Genomic DNA, 24,634 nt, shown 5'->3' with positions numbered 1-24,634 from the left:
GCCCAAAGATTTCTGAAGGGATTTCAAAGAAGTTGGCTGAACCCAATCATGAATGGCCTGAACCTTGATTGGATCCATTTCAATAGAAGCCGGGGACAAAATAAACCCCAAAAAGGAAATTCTTTGCACGCCAAAGAGACATTTCGATCCCTTAACGTATAATGCATTTTCCTTAAGTACCTGAACAACTGTCCGAACTTGCTCAACATGAGCATCCCAATCATCAGAAAAAATCAAAACATCATCCAAATAGACAATCAGAAATTTGCCAATCAGGTCCCGAAAAATATCATTCATGAATGACTGAAAGACGAAGAGGGCATTAGTGAGCCCAAAAGGCATCACTAGGTACTCAAAATGCCCCTCAGGGGTATTAAAGGCTGTTTTCCATTCATCATCCTCCCTAATTAGAATTGTATGCCCCCTTAACATCAAGTTTCGTAAACTGCTTAGACCCCTTTACTCTGGAAAACAGGTCCGACATCAGGGGTAAAGGATACTGATATTTAACAGTGATTTTATTAAGGAGACGATAGTCAATACGAGGTCTCAATGACCCATCCTGCTTGGACACAAAGAAAAAAATGGCACCCAAAGGTGAGGAGGATGGTCTAATATGACCTTTTTCCAATGACTCCTTAACCCCTTCACGACCATGGACGGATATATCCGTCATGGAGCGTGTCCCATTAAGCCCCGTCCCCTGCCGCGGATAGGCGGCGGTCGGCACACATATCAGCTGTTTTCAACAGCTGACATGTGTGCCTGCTAGCCGCGGGTGGAATCGCTTCCACCCGCGGCCATTAACCCCTTAAATCTTGCTACCAAAGTCTGGCAGCAAGATCTATATGCGCGCGGCCATGTTTTTTACCTACCGCAGTCCCCATCGGAAGTCACGTGCGTGATCACGTGACTATCGGTGGTTGCCATCGTAGCACAGGGTCATGTGATGACGCCTGCAGCTATGATGTTTCACTTTCGTTTTCCCTCGGCACGGAGCAGAGGGAAACAGAAAGTGACTGTATCTGCTGTTTACAGTATAGTACTGTTTACTGTATAGCTGTGATCAGCAGATAGATAACAGCGATCGGATTACTGATCGCTATAGCCCCCTAGGGGGACTAGTAAAATTAAAAAAAAAAGTAAAAAAAAAAGTTTTAAACAATAAAAAAAAAAAAAACCTAAAAGTTCAAATCACCACCCTTTCCCCCCATTGAAAATTAAAGGGTTAAAAAATAAATAAATATACACATATTTGGTATCGCCGCGTTCAGAAATGCCCGATCTATCAAAATATAAAATCAATTTATCTGATTGGTAAACGACGTAGTGGCAAAAAAATTCCAAACACCAAAATTATGTTTTTTGGTCGCCGCAAGTTTTACGCAAAATGCAATAACAGGTGATCAAAACGTAGCATCTGCGCAAAAATGGTACTATTAGAAATGTCAGCTCGAGACGCAAAAAATAAGCCATCATTGAGCCATAGATCCCAAAAAATGGCGCAAAACGTACACCAATTTTATTGGACAAACTTGTGAATTTTTTTTATCCCCTTACATACAAGTAAACCTATACATGTTTGATGTCTACAAACTCGCACCGACCTCAGGCATCATACCCACACATCAGTTTTACCATATAGTGAACACCGTGAATAACACATCCCAAAAACTATTGTGCCATCACACTTTTTTTTCAATTTTTCCGCATTTGGAATTTTTTTGCTGTTTTCCAGTACACCATATGGTACAACGTTCCATTTAAAAGTACAACTTGTCCCGCAAAAAACAAGCCCTCATATGGCAAGATTGACGGAAAAATAAAAAAGTTACGGCTCTTGGAAGAAGGGGAGCAAAAAACAAAAATACAAAAACGGAAAGTGCCCTGGGGCTGAAGGGGTTAATATAGGTTCTCATAGCATCATGTTTGGGCACAGATAAATTGAAAATCTGTCCCTTAGGAAATTTGCAACCTGGCACTAATTCAATGGTACACTCACACTCCCTGTGGGGAGGCAAGGAATCAGAATCAGTCTCATTAAACAACTCAAGGAAATTTGACAAATATTCAGGTGTGGCTGAGAAAAAATAGACAACACAGAAAGATCATTATGCACACATTGACAACCCCAACTAACCACAGACAAGGATTTCCAATCTATAAATGGATTATGGGTCTGCAGCTAAGGGAATACCGTTACCAAAATATCATGCAAGTTGTGCAATACTAAAAATTTACAAACCTCCTGATGAACTGGCGCAACCTTCATAGTTGCCCGAGTCCAAAACGGAGGTTTATTTTCAGTTGGAGGAGTAACATCAATGCCCTTTAAAGGAATAGCAGTTTTCAAAGGCACCATAGGAAAAACACAATTCTTAGCAAACCCAAAATCCATCAAATTCAGGGCGGCCCCTGAATCAAGAAAGGTCATAGCCGAAAATGAGGATAAAGAGGAAATCAAAAAGACGGACAAAAGAAATTTAGGTTGCACATTACCCACAGTAAACGAACGAGCAAATCTTTTTTCCCGTTTAGGGCAGACAGAAATATTGTGAGACACGTCTCCAGAATAGAAACGTAACTTATTTTTCCATCTAAAACCCTGCCACTCAGCATTAGAGAGAACCCTATCACACTGCATAGGCTCTGAAGACTGTTCCGCAAGCAATACATCAGCATGTATTGTTTTGCACTAGCGTAAACGTCTATCAATCTGAATGGCTAAAGTCATAGAGACATCAAGACCGGAAGGGATAGGAAATCCCACCATAAGATCCTTCACTGTATCCGTGAGACCCTTCCGAAAAAGTGCCGCACGTGCATCATCATTCTATTTAGTAAGAACCGCCTACTTTCTGAATTTATGACAAAAAATGTCAGTGGAATCCTTACCTTGAATCAAAGCCAACAAGGCCTTCTCAGCTTGATCAATCACATTGGGTTCATCATACAACAATCCCAGGGCCTGAAAAAAGGAATCCACAGTAGCAAGAATCGGATTATCAGGAGCCAAAGAAAAGGCCCAGTCCTGAGGGTCAACGCGCAACAAGGGGATGACAATCCTAACCTGCTACACGGGACTCCCTGAGGACTTAGATCTCAAGGCAAAACATTTTTTACAATTATTTTTAAAGTTCAGGAATTTAGACCTATCCCCCGAGAACAATTCATGAACAGGAATTTTAGGTTCTAAAACAGGTGTCTATCTAAGATAAGCTGATATTGCCTGAACCTCAGAGGAGAAATGCTCAACACGCTCAGCCAACTGTTTAGTAGCCATACCAGCAGAAGATCTTCCACGGAAGCCAAAAATAAGAGGAAAAATATATAGAATAAAGAAAAAAAAATGTTACTTCTTTCGAGTACCTGTTTTTATGTGTTGCCGATTATACTGTTATGATCTGGTCACCGTGGATGATCACAAAAATACCATCAGCAGAAAAAACACAAGAGTAGTTGGAACCTGAGGTGACCACAATCCCCTATCTGTCAGACCACACTAGAAGTAGCCGTGGAGCATTCCTAAACACACCTAGATGCCACGTGACAGCCGGAGAAACTTACTACACCTCACAGATAGAAATGAGCAAACCTATCTTGCCTCAGAGTAGTCCCCAAAGGAATAGCAAGCACCCAACATATAAAGCCAACGGTGATGTAAGAAAACACAATACACAGATAGGAAATATAGATTAGCAAAGACGAGGCCCGACTTCCTAGATAGAACAGGACAGGACAGATAACTGATTGTGGTCAGTGCAAAACCCTGCAAATATCCTGATAAAAAAAAATACTGAGACCACACGGACTTTTCCCCACTATAACAGGTACTCTTGTAAATAATGGGAGAAACAAAATACCAAAAAAACACAAGAAATACAAAAGTGCAAATAATCAAATAGAACAGGGAGAATCTCCCTTTTCTTGCAGTGGGACCTGCAGAGGGGGAACCCCCATGCTCATCAAAACAAAAAGACAATTGCTCTCCTGCAAGAAAATAGACTACACGAAACAAAAAGAAAAACAAACACCCTTAGGTGTGGATCAGGCAATAAAGCAAATAACTTGCAACTTATCTGGAATGGGACAGGCACAGTATAAATGAAAGGACAACTCCAATTCAGAGACAGAGGAACAACATCTATAACCGGCCCCAGCCAGCAGACACTGCTCTTCTATATAACCCAGGCTGATCTACAATTGGGCTTCCCAAACTCCCAATTAACTCCCACACCTATTGAGGCACAGTCAGCTTCACCCCCAGTCCTGACCACCAGAGGGAGCTCCTAACCATCACCCCCTTGGATGAAATTCACAACACTGGTCGCTGTAAGTGTTATCCTGATTGGTCCCCTCTCTGTGCTCTCGGTCTCTGTCTGTGTTCTGTCACCTAGTTGTTCTGCTATTCCTCTGTCCCACCTCCTTCCTTCCCACAATAGCCCCCTCTCCTACCTCCCCACTCAGTTGCTTCCTCTGGTACTGACCTCGGCCGGATCTCGACCCCGCCTCTGCTTGTTCTGCCGGTCTTCCTTCTCCCCATACTGTGTATGATCCGGTCTGCCCGACCATCCCCCACTTCTGCTTTCCGGCTGATGCTGCGAGACTCTGCACCAGCACACACTGTGAGTTCCCTTCCTTGCTTATTCAGCTCCATGTAGCGTCTTTCCCTGCAGGACTCCAGCTCCCCCTAGTGGCAGACTGACATGTGGACGGTTTTTCTGTTTAACTATTTTGATAGATGAAGTCCACTAGCTCTTAAAATGAAGGCACACAAGAAATATTAGAAATATATATTAAATAAAACTCTCACATCATTGAGAATATTTTCCTAAACTTGAAAAAAATTACCAAAAGTCAGCTGGAAGAGCTCTTATAGCTCCATAAATAATACACTCTGGCCAGAGTTGCAAACATGATTGGTGGAGGTGCCAAGTGTCAAGCCTTCAAGTATTCATGGCTGACATGTAATCAATATCTAAACAATAGACAACCCTTTTAAGAAAAATCTGAAATATCACAAACTTCTAAAAGTGTACCATTTAGTAGATTCTATGCTCTCTAGAAGATAAAAGTTATGAAGGCAGAGGGTAAATGAAGCAAAATGAACCATAGTCCAGAGGGAAGACTACCATTCACAAGTCACAAAATATTATTTTCTAACCAAACCAAAAATTCCTGATAAATAGGATTCACAAATGTAGTCACATGCTTTAGTGAAATGTGATTTGAAATGCACAATAGTAAACACTGTAAGGGCCCATTATAGATTGAAAACAATTAATATACAGTAACAATGATTTGGACTTTTTACTTTCAGACTTCATATTTTACCATCCACTACAGCTTTCAGCATGAGACTACCTTCATTAAATAGACAATCAACTTGACTATCTCATACGTAAATTTAACTTGCAAATATTTAGCATATAATTAGTTATGCCGATTCTTGTCATGCAACTGCATTGTTACTGTATTGCTCCTAGTGTTTGAAACATCTTTTTCTTCCTGTATACTACAAATTACAACCTGTTCTCATATTCCCTAATAGTTCAGTGTGTTATTAGGTTGATTCCCAAGCAACAGGTCACAGGTTTGAATTGAAGAGCAGTGATGAAGAAGATTTCCCAAGAAAAAAAAAAACGTCATCATGCAGCTCATTGATAGCGGTTTCTCTGCCAATAAAATTGGCAAATTACATCATCTGAGTGCCATGACAGTTGAAAGAATACAAAATGAATTCCTTCCATTCATTCAAAAGCCGAGAGATAGAGGTAGATGTCCAGGCAAAATATTGGAGTCACAAGTTGGCTCATCACAAGGTCTGTCATTCTGGCACTACAAATATAGCAGTGGAGGTGTCTCGTATGCTTTGTAATAGTGAGATCATATATGTCAATGCAAGCACTGTGCAATGTATGTTAAACAAGTCTGCGATAGTGACCTGAAAAATGGTGAGAAACCTTGACTTCAATATTATCATTAGAGATGAACAAACCCAAAGTTTGGTATTTGTACTGAACACAGAATTTAAAAAACAACTCATAGTTCGGGGTCGGAGGGGTTAACAGATTGAGAAATTGAAGAAACTGTCAAGTTTGGTGTAGGAAGCCTGATGATATGGGGTTGTTTCACAGCTAACAACCAGGATCAATGATAGTTTCAATGCTGTTATATGCGAGTATTCGCGAGTATTCTGCAAGACGAGTTACTTAGTACACTCAAGTACCATGAGTATGAAAAGGATAACATAGTGTTCCAGCAGGACTGTAAATTAAAGTGTTTCACCAGCAGGAGATTCAGCATCCTCTAGCTGTAAGGAAGTAAGGAATCTATTGGACTAGACTCTAGATCAATATGTCCAAACATATTCACCTGGAGAGCAGCAAGGTTTCAATCCTTGTGCCCAAGCATTGGTGCTTGATAGTTTGTGAACCCTTCAGAATATTCCATATTTCTGCAAAAATTTGACCTACAACTATACAAGAATTTCACACAAGTCCTAAAAGGAGATAAAAAGAATCAATTCAAAGAAAGTATCACAGTGTCATTTTTGTATTGCTGAAAATGAAACAATATTACATATCTGCAATCTGTGTGTGGCAAATGAACTGTATGTGCACAATTGCTTTCAGTATCTAGTATTACACCCTTGTGCAGCAATAACTGCATCTAAACCTTAAACCTTTTAAGTAATTAAGTCTCGCACATCGGCCTGGAGGAATTTTAGCCCATTCCACCCAATCAGCTTGAACTCTGTTATGTTTGTGGGTTTTCTTTCAGATATTGATAATGTCACAACATTTCTATAGGATTAAGATCAAGACTTTGACTTGGCCGTTGCAAAACTTTAACTTTATTCTTCTTCAACCATTTTTCTGTAGAACGACTTGTGTGTTTTGGGTCGTTATCTTTCTGCGTGACCTACGTTCTCTTGAGATTAAGCTCACAGACATATGTCCTGACATTTTACTTTAGAAATTGCTGATAAAATTCATTGTTCCCCCAATGATAGGAAAAACATTCTGGTCCAGATGCAAAAAATCAGGCCCAAACCATAATAATGTGAAAGAGGCCTTTTGTTTCTTTGACTTTGCCCTTTGGTTTCTTTGTGACATGGCAAACTAGAATACATCTTGCTCTTGGAGTGATCTTTGTTAGTCCACCAGTAATAATAATGGCTCTGAATTTCCTCCATTTGTACACAATCTGCCTGACTAAGGTGGTGAAGCGCAAACTCTTTAGTGAAGTTTTTTTTATCCGTTTCCAGTCTGGTGAGCATCAAAAATTCTTCTTCTGAAGTCCTCCTATATCTCTTTTGCCTTCATATACTACCACAAACATGTCTTGTGAAGATCAGATTTTGATTGAACCCTAGTCTTTACATTAAACAGGTCACCCACTTACACCTGATTTTCACCCAATTGAAACCTGAAAACACCAGACTATTTCAGATTCAAATGCTCTATTAATCCTATTGGTTCACATACTTTTTCCATTCACAGATGTGACATTTGGATCATTTTCCTCAATAAAAAAAATGACACAGTATAATGATTTTGACTAATATGATTAGTTTCTCTTTCAATTTTTAGCACTTCTGTGAAAATCTGACTTCATTTTAGGTCAAATTTATGCCGAAATATAGAAAATTAATCTGGGCTCTCACACACTTTAAAGCACTGCTGTATCCCCTTTTCTTTTCTAGACGAATCTGCACAATTGTGGGCTGATAAATTCACGGTAATTATTTATTTACATAGGTCTCTTGGATTGCGTCAGTATCACGGCTGAAACATACTTTCCAGTTCTTGAAAGACGTGGCCATAAACACTTGATTAGCTCAACTCCATCAAAGTGAATGAGTTTGAACTCTAATAACACACAAACAGTAGATAGGTGTGGAGCGGTTTTTGAAAGAATGCTACTATGTTTTTGTAGTCCTTGACATTAAATCTGCTTTGTATCTAATCAAACCATATACTATAATTTACTAAACCTTAGACAAGCAATAAGTAGATACCCATGCAAAAAAAAAATGGCTCATATACAGTAATGGCCCCAACTAACTAGAAGAAAACACCATTTGGAGAAGACTTTAATCAAATCACTAAGGTCTATTTTTACAGGTTCAGTTCGGAATAACGTCTAGAACTTAAATACTGTGTGCACAATGATAAAATCCTGCATGAAGAAAATTACTTAGTCATCTATTGTTGACCATTCATTCATCACATACTGGTAGATCACAAAAGATATAATACAACACATTCTGTGTAGGAAAACTGCACAATATAATATATTTCACTTGGACATTCCAAGGTCCTTTCTGGGAAATACCTTTGATGACTTATTTTTAGGGTAGAAGAAGCTATCTTAACGCAGCACAAACTGTATCCTTAAACATGGACAGCTCTGCATTGCATACTGGCAAGTGCCATAGCCAGTGCCAGTTTATTTATTACTGGAGAGCATCCTACACACTGCTGATATATTATGAGAATCGAATATAATTGTTATTTTTGGAACTAAATTATTTCCTACTGAAACTGATATTCTGTTGATAAAAATAACAAATGGCTTAATAAAAGATTATTAATTACACTGTTATATATATATATATATATTAATTCAGTAATACAGCCCCAATTCCAAAAAGTTGGTACACTGTGTAAAATGTAAACAAAATAAGAATTAATAGATTTGGAAATCTCTTATAGCCATATTTTATTCAGAACATAGAACACATCAGAAAACCTTTAGACAATTGTCCATTTCATTTAAAGAAATAACTAATTTAGAAATTCGTTGCAGTAACACATCTAAGTAACACACAAAGTTGGGACAGGGTTAAAGACTGTAAAAGTAAATGGTACTAATGATAAAAAGCTAGAGGGTCAATTTTTAACTAAGTCACATAACTTTATAAAAAGAACATGTTAGAGAGGCAGAGTCTCAGCAGCAAAGATAATCAGTGGTTCACCAATCTGTGAACAACTGTGTCTAAAAATTGTGGAACAATTAAAACAAAAGTTCCTCAATATAAAGTTACAAAGACATTGAATATTCCACCATTAACAGTGCATAATATCAGTACAGCATTCAGAGGTTCTGGAGAAATCCATGTGTACAAGGGACATGGCCAACAGTGAATATTAGATGCTTGTGATCTATGAGCCCTCAGGTAGCATTGCATTAAAAATAGGCATGATTTGGTCATGCATATCATTAAATGGGCTCAGGAAAATTTCCAGAAAATATTGCCTGTGAACACACTCTGCTGAGCAATCTACAAATTCAAATTAAAGCTCTGTAATTCAAAGAAGAAGCCATGTACTGTATCAACACAATCCAGAAATGCTGCCATCTTTTCTGAGCCAAAGCTCATTAAAAATGAAAAACTGTTCTATGGTCAAAGGAATCAAAATTTTAAATTCTGTACAGAAACTATGGATTCTTTGTTTTGTGGACTCAAGAAGAGAGTGACCATCCAGTTATCAATGCAGAGTTAAAATGTCTGCATCTCTGATGGTATGAGAATTCATTAGTGCTTATGACATGGGTGGCTTACACATCTTGAAAGACACTATTAATGTTGAGCATTATATAGAGGTTTTAGAACAACTTATGCTCCCATCCAGACACTGTCTATTTCAGAGCAGGCCTTGCATATTTCAACAAAATAATGCTCAACCACATACTACATCCATCACAACAGCTTAGCATCACAGCAGAAGAGTTTGGGTAATGAATTGGCAACCTTCAGTTCAGTACTTATTCGGAGAATAATAAATTTATATTATTATTGATCTTTTTTGGATGTGACATTTTTTTGTTCATACTGATATCTGTTCACCTTTTGATCAAACAGATAATATTTGGTGTATTATGAAACGGAAAATCTAGCATGAGCAGCTAGAATCATACACCATACAAGAATGGGACAAAATTCCTCTCCAAAATCTCAAACAATAGTCTACTCACTTCCCAGATGTTATAAAAAGAACATGGGATGCTACACAATGGTAGACATGGCCCTGTCCAAACTTTTTAAAAATGTGTTGTCATCAATTTCTAAATTAGTTAATTTTTTTCAAATGAAAGTGAAAAATGTCTAACTTTCATCTTCTGATATGTGATCAAGGTTCTGTTGGGAATAAAATATATCTGTAAGTGATTTCCAAATCATTGCATTTTAGTTTTTTCTACATTGTACCCAGTGTCCCAGATTTTTTTAATTAGGGCTGTATATTTGGAAAGTACTACATTGGTGTCTATATATAACACCCAGTCTCAGACTTTACTATAACTAAGGTTATCAATGGGCATGAAGACAATCTTTATAGTCAAGGTCATTCCTGTTCAAAGTGTTATAGTCCTTGAATTTAGAGAAATTACACTGGAAGTATATTTTCTCCATGCCATATCGCAGATAATGATTGCTATGACATGCTGTACGTAATATCCAGGAAAAACCTTTGCCCCAGCAGAAAGGTACAAGAAAATTAGTGTACTAATGGTAGGAAGATAGCACAAGCTCTGTATTACATGTGAATGAGGGGTAAAAATGCAATTTCTTGTGACATACCGGTAACATTTGAAAAATAATGCAGAATGAGACAACTGAACAAGTCTTCTACAATGCTGTGCCAAACAAAGGAGCCCATCATAATGATTTTCATATACCATAAAGACTTTGTTATTCTTACCTTTGCATCCTTCACAAGTTAGGGCATTGTAATGATAGCCAGAGGCTTTATCTCCACAAACAACACACAATTCATCTCCTTTTACCCTACAACCATACGGACTAACCCTGGTCTTTTTAGTCGGAGGCAAATCCACTATTTCAGTGTCTATAGAAAACAGACTGTCAGAGGGAATCCGTTTTAGCTCATATATTCCATTGGAGCACCAGTCTTCAGGTTGTTGTGGGTAATATCCAGAATTAACATGATATGGTGAAGATGTTAGTGGTTGATGAACTGTAGGAAATTGCATGTGGTTGTAGGGAGTAGAATATGAGGGTCCTTGTGAGTCATGGTCTGGTGAACGAGCATGCACTGAATGGAGGCCTAGAAGAACAAAGAAAATAAAAAATTCAGTTATATACTGTAAATGAAATATCAGTCATTCACTAGAAGAGTCTATGCCTATATGCTTGATTATGTATGTTATATATAATGAATGTAATTAGACTAGTTGGCATTTAAAAAAATATGCCCAAAACCTTGGTATAAACTACATTCAGCTTTCGCAGTTGTAGCACCCAGGGGGTCCTGGTTGGGTCTCGTACCTGGCCGGTGCAGTGGTCTGGGATGTCACGGTGGCCTGCCTGGTTTCGTGCCCCGAGGTATACACCAATAGAAGGGGGATGATGAGGTGGAAGTTTGTCGTGACGCCACCTGTTGTACGCGGACAGGGAATAGCCGCCGCTGCTGTCTCTGTCCTCCGGGGCAGATTGTAATAGCAGCAGGGATGGTGTCACTCCCCACAGGTGGAGCGGGACTCGGGGAGGATGATGAGGGAAGTAGTGGTAGTGACGGTGGCCGTGGACGCCGAGGCGCGGGATGACGGCGCCGGTAATAAGTGTCTTAGTCGGCTGCTGTGGTTCCAGGTGTCTTTACTCACAGTTCTTTTTAAGTAGCCCGGTTGCTGCCGCAAAAGCACCGGTCACTGCTGTGATGGGCCCCGTCGACCTCGGATAAGTGGGAAGAAGCCACCGGTGTTTGGAAAAATGTTCTTTGTAAGAGTTGCCCCTCCAGCAATAAGGAACCCGGGCTGAGCATTCTGCTCCAAGACTAGGCCCCGTGAAAGAAAAAGATGAAGAGAAGATGGTGGTGTCGTGTCCCAGAACTGAAGTCCCAGGTAGACTGACTGAAGATTGTGTGAGTTGCTCCTACTTCTACCTCAAGTGGAACCCGCCCCCCAGGTGGCTGGCTTCAGTGACCAGGAAAGTCCCATGCATCAAGATGGTCACCCCCTATCTACCCTGGGCCATCCCGGAAGTGAGAAGGCTCCTAAGCTGTATGTAAAGTGTGAATGTGGAACACCGATGATTAACCCCCTCCTTACCCAAGGCGAATACCACATTTTAACTGAGGTGCAATACTCTGTGGCGACTGGAGCCGCAGGGGCGCCACACTATTATGGTTGTTGTACAATATGGCTAAATGGCTCCAGCCCCCCCAACTAGACCAACTGGACATCTTTGTATTTTTAAAAGCTAGTATTCAACAGTCCCAATCAAATAATTAAAATTACTGATGGTAAGATGGGATGAATGGGGTAACCAATGTAGTAGACAACCGACAAAATGAAATGTCTAAGGTACCCAGATGGACAACAATAATAAGCCTATTCTGAATAGTGGTGTGACAGATCAATATCCAATCTCTCATTTTATTCATGCTTTACACCAGTGTCTATTTTTTAAGCACTCAAAACTGGACACTAAAAAGACAAAATAAAAAACAGAAGAAAAACAGATAATTTGGGCAAATAGATACATATTTGAGACTTAAAGGGGTTGTCCAGTGAAAGTAAGTTAACTATTCACATGATAGCTGACAATTTACTGATTGTTGCGAGTTCCACCTGTCAGATCCTCACCAATCGGCAGAATGTTTGATGACTGCTCCATTAATTTCTTATTGGGCTGCCGAACACTACACTCTGCTTCTTACAAAAGTCTCTTAATTTAAAGAATTAATGGAGCAGCAGTTAAGTGTCTCATCTGCTCCTCCATTTTCTAATGGGATTAAAAGTGTCCCATTAGGAATAGAACATCCCCGTTCGTGGAGGTCGCAGCAGTCAGATCGATCAACGAGTTATCGAGGGGATACATGATAACTTATTTTTTACTGGACAACCTCTTTTACAAACTATTGAAAGTATTGAGTCATAAGATAGAAGAAATGACGGCAAAAAAATATATTACTTGGAACAACCAATATAAGGGAGAATTCTATATTTCATGTAGTACACATTTTCTTATATCAAAACATGGTATTACTTTACATTTTCCAGATTTATGGTAGAGCAAGGGTTTGAATGTGTGAAATGTCAGCTATTACAAAACTCCACTCCCAAAATGCTTATGGGGCATTGATACAGGCCCATTCCAGACTGGTATACTGGTGCCAATTGATTATATACATGTTGTTTGGTGTTTCCTTATAGTTGATGACAACAAAATAATCTGACTTCAATATGATCGTTCTGCCCCCAATCCGTATCATGCTATTGGCAAAACATTACCTGTTCACAGGGCACAATGTGCGGCCGATAACAATGATTTTCTTGCAAACAATCTCGTTACCTGACAAATTATATGAATATTGCTAAGAATGCTCATTTGCCAATTAGATGCTTGTCTAAATGCACACTCTGATTGACAAAACATGCTGGTACTTAATTACAGAGCATTGTGGTCTAACAATACCTTGTTTTGCAAAAATAAGACCTACCCTGAAAATAACCCCTAGCATAGTTTTTCAGGATGGCCAAAATATAAGCCCTACTCCAAAAATAAGCCCTAGTTACAGTTCATAAAAAAGTAAATTTAAATAGTGTCCAGGCAACTATACATGTAAAAAAAGTAAAATCAATTGGTAATAGAGTAAAGCAGGAAAGATAAACCATTGACCAAGGAAATCAAACACTCCCAAAATAATAGCATGTAAAGACCCAACATGACCCAAAACATTAAGGGTTAACAAGTGCCAGGCTCTCACACATAGATCTGGTAGTCTCATAACCCTCACTCCACTCCTGAGCTCATTATATTAGAGTGTTGTCTATTCACCAGGTGGAGCCAATTGCTACACTTGGCTGCGTGGAAAGCGGAAGAGAGAAACTGGAACACAAGGGACCTGACGGCATGTAACATGCCTGTGACATGAGTGACGCCAGCAGGAATACCAACTTTATTCTTTTGGGTCTCATTGGATCTTTTCAGTGTCATTCTTTTGAAGTGTCTGATTTTCTTGGTGAAGGTACTATCCACCATATACTATGGTACAATACTGTATGTAAACAGATGAATGGGAAATATACCATACTAGTATTTTTTTAACCCCAAAACAACATAAGTGCAAGAAGAAAGAGCTATTCCGTTGAGTACAAGAAAAAGAAATCGTGGAGGACTCTCTGGGCAAAAATCTTACTGCTTTCTGCACAGAGAAGATGTTGGATATCAAAATGGTCTGAAAATGTCAAGCAGATTATGAACCTCAGTCAACAGGTTCCAAGGAAATAAATTCTAAAATACAATAATCTAAATACATATATTTATAAATCCTGTCCTCTTTCATGTACCCTTAAACTTACAAGGTTTGATGCAATTACATAAGAATGAGCAACTGTAAACTGCAGCCCCAAACACCTTCTCTGAAATTTGTTGCCCAAGCAAACAATAGCTACTTTGTGGAGATACAAACGTTTTTGCTATATCTCCATTATATTGAAATACGTAGGCTTTACACAGAGACCAAATGAGTTCTCAAAGAACGAAAACTATTTCAGCAATACATAAAAACCTGCTATAAGGAAGACAACAATGAGGGGTCTATGTACAATTAGTTGGCACAAAAGTTAAATATTAATCCCATGTTTGAAATTTTTACATTGTAGGCAATGTATATTAAACTGCTTTTAACTACTATGTAACATGCTACCAGCTCAATGTTTTGCATTATGTAGAACATTTCTGAGTGTCTATATGTCACCATACTTGTAAAACAAGAATTTCCCACACGCAGTGTACAAACAGTAACTACTGTAGCAGAATATTTCCTACTGATGTCGCTGTACATTGTGTCCTAAGTAGTTAAATCGCCTGTAAGGCCTACAAAAATGCATATAAAACAAGGCCTACCTTTTGTCTTGCTTATCCTCAACGTTTCCATCGTGTACTCAGAAAACCAATATTCTTGAAATATTTCCTATTATTTACAGTTAAGGTCTTTTAGATATAATGATCATAACCTTTGCATTCTGCATTACACTGAAAATGAGAGTTTGCTTCTATATCTCACATGCTAAGGTGTGACAGAACAGAGGTTAAATGGAGATTACTCATTAACCCACGTGAACTACAGCAAATCATAAATGCTTATGTCTACTGATTTAAAGTAGCAGAATGTTCAGGAGTCAGTACTTTATTTCTGTTGTTTTAACTAAATTCCTTCTTTAGGCCCTGTGCGCACACTGCGTTTTTTGCCGTGGATTTGCTGCGGTTTTTGCTGTAGAATTGGTGCAGTTTTTGTTCAATAGCTTTATGCAGTCCTTCCCCAGCAAAGTCTATGAGAAATCCAAAATGTTGTGCGCACGTTGCGTCTTTTTTCTTTACAGGTTTTGCTGCAGAATTTCTGCAGCAAAAAGAAACCCCATGTCACTTCTTTTCTGCATTTTCTGCGTTTTTCCCTGTGTTTTGCCATTGACAATGTTAAAAAAACGCAGGCAAAAATAAGGTATATCTGCAGCAAACACATACCAAACCGCAGTAAAAACACATGCGTTTTTGGTGGGGTTTTTCCTCAGGAAGGTGCGTTTTCTGCCAGGAGGTGTGTTTTCACTGGAGAAACAAATCCTCAGTGTGCTCACATAGCCTTAGAGATGTAGAAGTTTGCTCTGTCTCAAAACAGATTTGAAGTATTTATTTTATAGCAAAAAATAAGGGAATAAGGACGACAAACCAGGCAGCTGTATTTAGTCTTCAACTTGGTTACATCATGTAAGGATTTATTGTTAAAAGTTACCCATGCTCACTTATCACCTTAACCCAGGGGTCCCTAATCTGTGAATTGGGAGCCACATGTGGATCACAGGACTTGTGATGTGTGGATAACGGCTGTCTGCTAGCTCAGTGCATTAGCACTAGGTCTACCAAGCAGCTAGGAAGAGCAAGTCTCCAGATGGTGACATTGGGAGTAGCCCCAATCTGGATATGTGCCTAAATTTCCAAACACAAGCAGTAAATTTTGAAGATTTGTTTAGTTTTGATATTCTGTAAAAAGTGCACTAAAACAGGGGGAACAAAAACCCAACGTTTTGACTACTGGAGCCTTTTTCAAGGTTTTGCATGAGAAATGTATGGGAGCAGCATGGGTCACAAATGGACAACCATCAAGAGGTTTTTGTGCAGTGCCCCAATTTTGCAGCTTTTTAATATCAGCCAGGAATGAAGAGGCAGAGGAATGGTATGTGAGGAGTGCGCCTGAGTTAGCTGCCCTGAGGAAAAAAAAAGGAAGACTCCCATGCAGCAGTGGTGGCAGTGGCAAAAGCGGTGACCCCGCTGCGTGGACTCTTCCTTTTTTTTTTCTTCAGGACATCTAACTCAGGCGCACCCCTCACATAACAGTCCTCTGCCTCTTCATTCCTGGCTGATATTGAAAAGCTGCAAAATTGGGGCACCGCACAAGAAACTCTTGATGGTTTTCCATTTGTGACCCATGCTGCTCCCATACATTTCCCACGCAAAACCTTTAAAAGGCTCCAGTAGGTGAAATGTTGGGTTTTGCGCCCCCCTGTTTCGGGGCACTTTTTGCAGAATATCAAAAATAAAAAAAATCTTCAAAAAATGTACTCCGTTTGTTTGTATTCTATACTTTGCGTGCTGGGGTTCCTCTTTTAAATAAATTTATTATTACCCCAACAGCACCTACCCTCAGTGGTTGAGCTAGGCTTATCCTTTACGTTTAAACTCCTAAACTGGCCCTAGAGATTTAGAGATAAATTAAGCATGGTAAGCTGGAGATTGGATGGTACTACCTGTCTAAAGGCCCAGTCACACACAACGACTTACCAGTAGTGATGAGCGAGTACTAAAAAGCTCGGGTGCTCGAGGCTCGGGCCGAGCATCCCAAGATACTCGTGTACTCGGCCCGAGCACCGAGCCCAATGTTATCCTATGGGAGACCCGAGTATTTTTCTGAAATGACCCCCGGCAGCATGTAGAAACCCTAAAAATGTCACAAAAGTCTCAGAAGAGTGCTCAAATGACATGGCAACAGCATGGGGAAGACCCCTTGAAGCATTTATCACTCAAAAGTCACAGCTGTGAACAATTTTGTCCGCGTTTTACGCCATTTTTACGGACTCACCAGAAAACCTTCCAAAATGACACCAAAATGAATTTTCATGGCGGAAATGTTAAGGGCACATACCCAATAGTGAGATAGAGCTGGTGTATGTTACTTTTTGAGATTAATACATGAAAGATTTTACGTAAAACATTGTGTGGCACTCCGATGTCCAAAACGCACGTTTTGTGCTTTTTACTAGCGATGTCGGTCATTTTTTTTTTCATTCTATCTCCCGTCGGTCGGTCTCGCTCTGTCGGTCTCTCTCTGTCTTGTCTGTCCCCCTCTCACAGTCTGTCAGTCATTCTCCCCCCTCTCTCTTACTTACCGTTCCCCGATCACTGCCGCGGCGCTGCACAGCTGTGTTCACTAAACTCCGGTGGCTTTTCCTCTTTTGAAAAAGCCGGAGATTAAACAATCTCGTATTCCCTGCTTTCCTGCTTTTCGGCGCCTATGATTGGTTGCAGTGAGACACGCCCCCACGCTGAGTGACAGGTGTCTCACTGCACCCAAACACAGCAGCCGGTGTGTGTGTGTATACTGTGCAGTGAAATAAATAATTAAATAATTAAAAAAAACGGCGTGCGGTCCCCCCAATTTTAATACCAGCCAGATAAAGCCATACGGCTGAAGGCTGGTATTCTCAGGATGGGGAGCTCCACGTTATGGGGAGCCCCCCAGCCTAACAATATCAGTCAGCAGCCGCCCAGAATTGCCGCATACATTAGATGCGACAGTTCTGGGACTGTACCCGGCTCTTCCCGATTTACCCTAGTGCGTTGGCAAATCGGGGTAATAAGGAGTTAATGGCAGCCCATAGCTGCCACTAAATCCTAGATTAATCATGTCAGGCGTCTCCCCGAGATTCCTTCCATGATTAATCTGTAAATTACAGTTAACAAACACACACACCCGAAAAATCCTTTATTTGAAATAAAAAACACTAACAAAGTCCCTCATCACCAATTTATTAACCCCGACAAACCCTCCATGTCCGGCGTAATCCACGGACCTCCAGCGTCGCGTCCAGCTGTGCTGCATGAAGGTGACAGGAGCTGCAGAATACACCGCCGCTCCGGTCAGCTTCACACAGCAACTGAGGTGAGTATAGCGATCAGCTGAGCTGTCACTGAGGTTACCTGGATCCAGCGGTGGATGCAGCGGTGGCCGCGGGTAACCTCAGTGACAGCTCAGCTGATCGCGCTACTCACCGCCGCTCCGGTCAGCTCCATGCAGCAATTGAGGTGAGTATAGCGATCAGCTGCTGTCACTGAGGTTAATCGCGGCACCGCTGGATCCAGCGGTGGCCGTGAGTTACCTGCCTGACAGCAGCTGATCGCGCTACTCACCTCAGTTGCTGTGTGAAGCTGACCGGAGCGGCGGTGTATTCTGCAGCTCCTGTCACCTGAATGTAGCAGAGCTGGATGTGACGCTGGAGGACTGTGGAGTACGCCGGACATGGAGGGTTTGTCGGGGTTAATAAATTGGTGATGAGGGACTTTGTTAGTGTTTTTTATTTCTAATAAAGGATTTTTCGGGTGTGTGTGTTTTTTAACTGTAATTTACAGATTAATCATGGAAGGAATCTCGGGGAGACGCCTGACATGATTAATCTAGGATTTAGTGGCAGCTATGGGCTGCCATTAACTCCTTATTACCCCGATTTGCCAACACACTAGGGTAAATCGGGAAGAGCCGGGTACAGTCCCAGAACTGTCGCATCTAATGTATGTGGCAATTCTGGGCGGCTGCTGACTGATATTGTTAGGGTTGGGGGCTTCCCATAACGTGGGGCTCCCCATCCTGAGAATACCAGCCTTCAGCTGTATGGCTTTATCTGGCTGGTATTAAAATTGGGGGGACCGCACGCCGTTTTTTTTAATTATTTATTTATTTATTTTACTGCACAGTATAGACACGCCCACCGGCTGCTGTGATTGGGTGCAGTGAGACACCTGTCACTCAGCGTGGGGGCGTGTCTCACTGCAACCAATCATAGGCGCCTGTGGGCGTGGAAAGCATGGAATATGAGATGGCTGTGTGCAGAGCACAGCGCGCCCGCCGGTATAAAGGCTCGGTCACGCTGTGCAGGCCGGCCAATCACTGCAATTCCACAACTAACAGGGCTGTGGCATTGCAGTGGTCTGCCAGCCAATCCCTGCATGAGGGCTGGCTCTCAAAAGAGCGCCAACATGCAGGGATGAAGACCACGCGTACAGCACGAGTATCGCAAAATTACTCGGTACCCGCCGAGTAGCCCGAGTACAGTGATACTCGTGCGAGTACCGAGTAGTAACAAGCATACTCGCTCATCACTACTTACCAGCGATCCCAAAAACGATGCGACCTGATAGGGATCGCAGGTAAGTTGCTGGGAGGTCGCTGGTGAGATGTCACACTGTCAGATCTTACCAGCGATGCAGGAACAATTCATGTCGCAGTAGCGACCTGTATAACGATCTCAGCAGTCACTGTGACCCTGTCACACAGTGTCAAACACAGCGATGTGTCCTGCCCAGCAGAACAACCCCTTTGAAGAAAATGGCCTGGACTATTCAGCAACGACTAACAATCTCACAGCAGGGGCCTGATCGCTGGTAGATGTCACACATAACGAGATCGCTAACGGGATCGCTACTGCGTCACCAAAACGGTGACTCAGCTGCGATTTCGCTAGCGATCTCGTTATGTGTGACAGTACCTTTAGTGCTTGATGCGAGAATAATGAATTGGGGTAAGATGGGAACCCTTAGATATAAGTATACTGCTTCGGTGTGATTTCAGTTGAAAAGCTTTGGCTGTCATAACAGTAATTGGAGCTTTGGGTGTCTCTACTGTGAGGGGGGAAGGAGCTGGATGTCACTACTCAGGGGGATCTGGATGTGACCCACAACCCTTTTTTAGAGCGAAATAAGGCTCTCAAGGTCATAATGGTTGGGGACCATTGCCCTAAACAAAAGGTATGCTGAGATGATGGTATTTAAAACTTCAAAATCCACAAGAACTGTGTCATATTATTCTTGAATAAATTTGATGTGGGATTGGAAAGGGATCTACTTCAAAATCGAAATATAAAATCTTCAAATACCCTTAGGCTATGTTCAGAGTAAGTTTGTGGAGCGGAGTGGAGCTATTCTACTACAAAATCTTTAATAAAAAAACAACACTTCAAAAATACTTGGAAAATACATCCTATTAATTTCCAAGGGAAATCCAGTCTGCTGTTCATACAAACGTTTTTTAAGTATTTTTTTTCTCTAAAGCGACTTTGAAATATGCTGGTGAAACAAAATACTTCATGTCACTTCTTTGAAGCATATCTGGATGGCATCTTCTCCAAACTATGTGCTGTCAAGTCAAAAAGTTACATATAACATTTCAGCTAAAAACAAAACTCATCCAAATAGTCCCCAAAAAATGAACATTTACTGAAACGGTTTCTGCTTGAAAAACTTGTCGCATCTGTCCACCTCAAAAAACTCTATGCGAACATAGCCTTAGGGTGCGAACGTCTTTGTTTGTGTCCCATTTTGTATCGGACATCAGATCATAATAGGACATGAGTTTCACCATTTTCATTCTCGAATTCATCATTTTCAGAGAAGTCTGAATGGATCTGTCATATACATCCCCAAATGTATTCTTCCTCAAAGCTATAACTTATTATTGTTCATTGAACTTTATTATTTAATATGTGTTTTAAGGTGTTAATATATTTTGTTTTCTGTATATCTGTCCCTGCCTATATCTGCCCACAAATTTACTCATATTCTTTTAAAAGAGCGGATTTTTCGCAAAATTCCTAAAAATATTGAGGGGTCTGTGAATTTATGTGCAGGTTATTATGACTGATTTAATTTATAGTTCATATGAATTGCTACTAACATTCATATTAGTATCTAGTATTTCATTTTTTTTCTGTATGTGTGGAGGGGATACGTTGTCTGGTTAGAAGTAAGTAGTATGTAGCATGAGTAGAGTTTTTGATACACTTTTAGATATTTGTTTTCATGTCCTGAAATATAAAGGCTATGTTCACACACTGCATCTTTTACTACATTTTTTGTGCATTTTTGAGGTCACAAAGATGCACTCAAATGCATGTATTTCCTTCCCCCGGCAAAGTCTGAGATTTTTATTTTGCTGTCCACACAGTGCATCTTTTTTTGGCTGCGTTTTTGATGATGCAGCTAGATGCAGCATATCGATTTTTTTTGCGTTTTTCCAGCATTTTTGAGCCCTTCCAGTCAATAGAAAACGCATTGGGCAAAATGCGGTAAAACTGCTTCAAAACGCATGGTTTTTTGGATGTGTTTTTGCCGCGGGTGCTTTTTTCTAGGCCAAAAACGTTGTGTCTTTGTGGTCAAGAAAAGATGCAGTGTGTGAACATAGCCCTATTGTTAACACTTTTGAAATACGGTTCGCGATCCTTGTGAGTTGTACTGTATAACTGGTAGATACAGATTTGCTAAGTCTCTTCCTTATTCACATGCACCATGGACTGTCCTTCAGGTTTACCTTGACTGGTAAGATTTCTGAATAATCTCAGCTATAGTTTGCCATAAAAATTGTATAAAACAAAGATAACTGAAATGATCCATGTGAAATATAATATAAATTTCAATGAATCAAAAGAAATTCATACCCAAAAAATGTTCAGGTAACACTAAGTTCCTATTCTACAGCACAGCCCAGTTATATAACCCTAGCGCAGGTGATACTGATATTGTTCCTATGCTTCTGACCCTGGTGCCATGTTTCAGTAATGCAATGACATCCTTCGTGTCACGGCTACACAATAGTATCTGCAACTGCTAACAGCTGGGGAGCCTGAGAGGCACTAGTAGATACTGGATACCAGAGAGAGGCCTCGAGCTGCTCATCAACCTTTGGGGTCACTGGCTGAATTGCTACAAGATCTTTTCCATACTTGTAGTTTGGATTGTGGAGGCTATTGCTGCATGTTTTTTGTGTCCAGTTTTGTACTTTGGTATAAATGAACATTACAAGTGAATATAATATGAAAGCATATAAAGAGCCAAGCACAGGCCAGCGACACTCATCGGACCTGACCACAGCGATTAGCACACTAGGTATGGTAATGTAAGGATATGGACATATTGCCCATGTTCCCCCTTAACACTAGTGTTATTGTTATGATATATAATGTATAATGTGATAAGTGTTTATGATATGCAATGTGAATTGTGCTATGTGTAAGTAGTGGTGTTAAAATGTGTTTAGTCTGACACTAGGATAAGAAAGCGGTAAAGGGGTTGCCCAGTCTAATATGATAGGTTTTCAGTGTCTCTATGTGACTGCAGACTTATGAATCCTCCAAGCACATGCACTGTGTGCTGTGCGGATTCGCCAGTTTCAGAGCCTGGAACAAAGGTCGCGTGACCGCAATTGTGCAATATGCATGTTCCCGGCCAGAACTCTACTAGTGGGCACCACCTCACTCAATATACGTGTATGGAGTAGCTGTGTCCGACTAGTAGGCGTGGCTGTCTAGAAGACGCGGTCTTGCTCAATATGAGACTACGAGTATTAGAGGGAGGAACAAGTGAGGTTGAAGATGTAATGAGACTGTGTAGAGATGCTCTGTGTAGAAAAAGAAAAGTACAAGTGTTATGGTTCAGGGTCCTTCTGAGTCCCGAACCGGTTCAGTCCTGTCATTGACTCCCACATTGGGATCGGTCGACTCTCCAGCACTACCTACCCGTCGCTCGAGGTGTCAATCTGACAGGCATCAGGAGGCTAGAGTCATGTACCAACCTGAGCCTAAGTGCTCATTTACCGGTACCGCGCATATGCGGGTTCCCGCAGCCTATCCAGGCACTAAGTGCAGGATTACCGCTATTGCGCATGTGCGTGACATCATCACTGATTGGCTCGCGGTGACATCAGCGGTGGCTGCTGATTGGTCACAGTGACGTCAGCGCTGACGTGGCAGCCGCGGGATGGCCACACCCGGCATCATTACTACATGCCATGTGGCCTGGGCCAGGGAGGCGGCCATAAAAGGTCCGTAACCACGCCCATCGTGGCATGAGGGTCATTCTCCATTGCTGCAGCTCAGTGAGCAGACTGGGCTGCATGTATGCTTGGGTTCCAGCGCCACCATTTATGGCAGGTGCGTGTATGTGGTTAGGACTGGGACAGGCAGGGCCAGGGTGTCGGTACTGGATTGCACAATATACTGGTAACGCGGCGCAGTTAGGGCCAGCTCCTGTCCTATTAGTCCCCGAGTACCCAGTGACGCTGACTGGGTTACTTTCTTGGTCTGTCGTGCCCTCTACGCATGTGACCGGGAGTCTGCAGTGCCAGTGGCAGACGTGTGTGTACCAGTCCTCAGGTGCTCAGTCACACTAACCTGGTATCTCACGCGACTTGACGTGCCCTCTACGTTCGTCACCGGTTCAGCGTCGTCCTCCTCGGTTTCCCAGTGACGCTAACTGGGTTACCTCTCGGTCTGACGTCTCCCTTCACACATAACCAATACCTATGTAGCCGTAAAGCTAACAGGGGTATGCTACACGTTGAGGTGTGCCCTTAAACATCCCCTTCATTCACATTTGGGTTTTCCTTAGTTGCTGTATCCATCCTCCAGTCCCGTAGCGGCCTTGTCATTTGCTCGGCGAACTTCGTGCGACGATTGGATTCATATTATTTTATATCCAATCGTTCTCACCGTAACAATGAGAATTTGTGTACCTGCTATCTACTGTACATAGTTCTCATCCAATGGCTGTTTAGTAAAACAATGTTTATTAATAACTAGTCGTCTCTCTCACTGAACTGGTTAACATCTGATCCTGGCTGGCCTAAGTCAACAGCATCATGCGACAAAAGCGTAATCACCCAACACAAGTTCACACAACCAGCCAGGACCCCCTCTTTTTAATGTAGTGTGCTGTGGCGCAAGGGATGACTACCTCGCCCACGAATACTGCAATGTGCCACGCTACAGTAGGATTATAAAAGGTTCTTCGATATACAGGCTTGCTGGTCAGTTCGCTGGAGAACTAGTGAAGATAATTTAAAGAAGCCTCCCATGAGCTTTTTTGTTTTCTAAATCTGTGTATATGTGTATGTAGTGTAGTGTCAATACACTCACCTACCACCATATTTTCCAGTATCCAGCTCCATTCTGCTCCTACTCTTAGTTTTGTCTCCATTCTTCAGACTAGTCATCCTACTTTATGTTCTATGTATGAGCCATAAGTCTCTTTTACAATGTAAGCTTATGGAGCCTTGTTCTGATTTTACATAGACTTACATTGTAAAAGCCAATTCCGCATCACGCAGAGCACAGTGTGACCTGGAGAGTCTGAAGAATGGTGTCATCATTCAGTAGAGTACCGGAGCAGCGTTGGATACCAGAGAAAACAGTGGTAGGTGAGTATGTTCACACACTGAGTACTGAGTACACTACATACACATATACTGTACACAGGCTTAGGGGCAAAAAAGTTAATGGGAAGGAACCTTTAAAGGGAACTGGTCACCAGTTTTTTCAGTATTGAACCAAAAGTATCATCTTCTGC

The 24,634-nt window shown here is 41.2% G+C and overlaps 1 protein-coding gene across 2 annotated transcripts in view; it reads right to left on the bottom strand.

Moving 5' to 3' along the window:
- The window catches only part of NR1H4 (nuclear receptor subfamily 1 group H member 4), a 304,378-nt gene that overhangs the window by 240,622 nt on the left and 39,122 nt on the right, over positions 1 to 24,634 (bottom strand). The window contains exons 1-2 of one of the 2 annotated variants that reach the window (XM_075342390.1): positions 14,879 to 15,011; positions 10,710 to 11,075 (exon numbers count right to left, since the gene is read on the bottom strand). In XM_075342390.1, the coding sequence (XP_075198505.1) occupies positions 10,710 to 11,075; positions 14,879 to 14,909 (397 nt within the window). In that variant the 5' untranslated portion in view covers positions 14,910 to 15,011. Of the gene's footprint in view, positions 1 to 10,709; positions 11,076 to 14,878; positions 15,012 to 24,634 lie in introns of those variants that run through there. The other variant, XM_075342389.1, reaches the window with a different exon arrangement.

The sequence above is a fragment of the Anomaloglossus baeobatrachus genome, chromosome 4 (genome assembly GCF_048569485.1).
Source record: "Anomaloglossus baeobatrachus isolate aAnoBae1 chromosome 4, aAnoBae1.hap1, whole genome shotgun sequence".
NCBI lineage: Eukaryota > Metazoa > Chordata > Amphibia > Anura > Aromobatidae > Anomaloglossus > Anomaloglossus baeobatrachus.
Note: the sequence above shows the minus strand (reverse complement) of the source record. Positions and strands in the feature narration are given on the sequence as shown.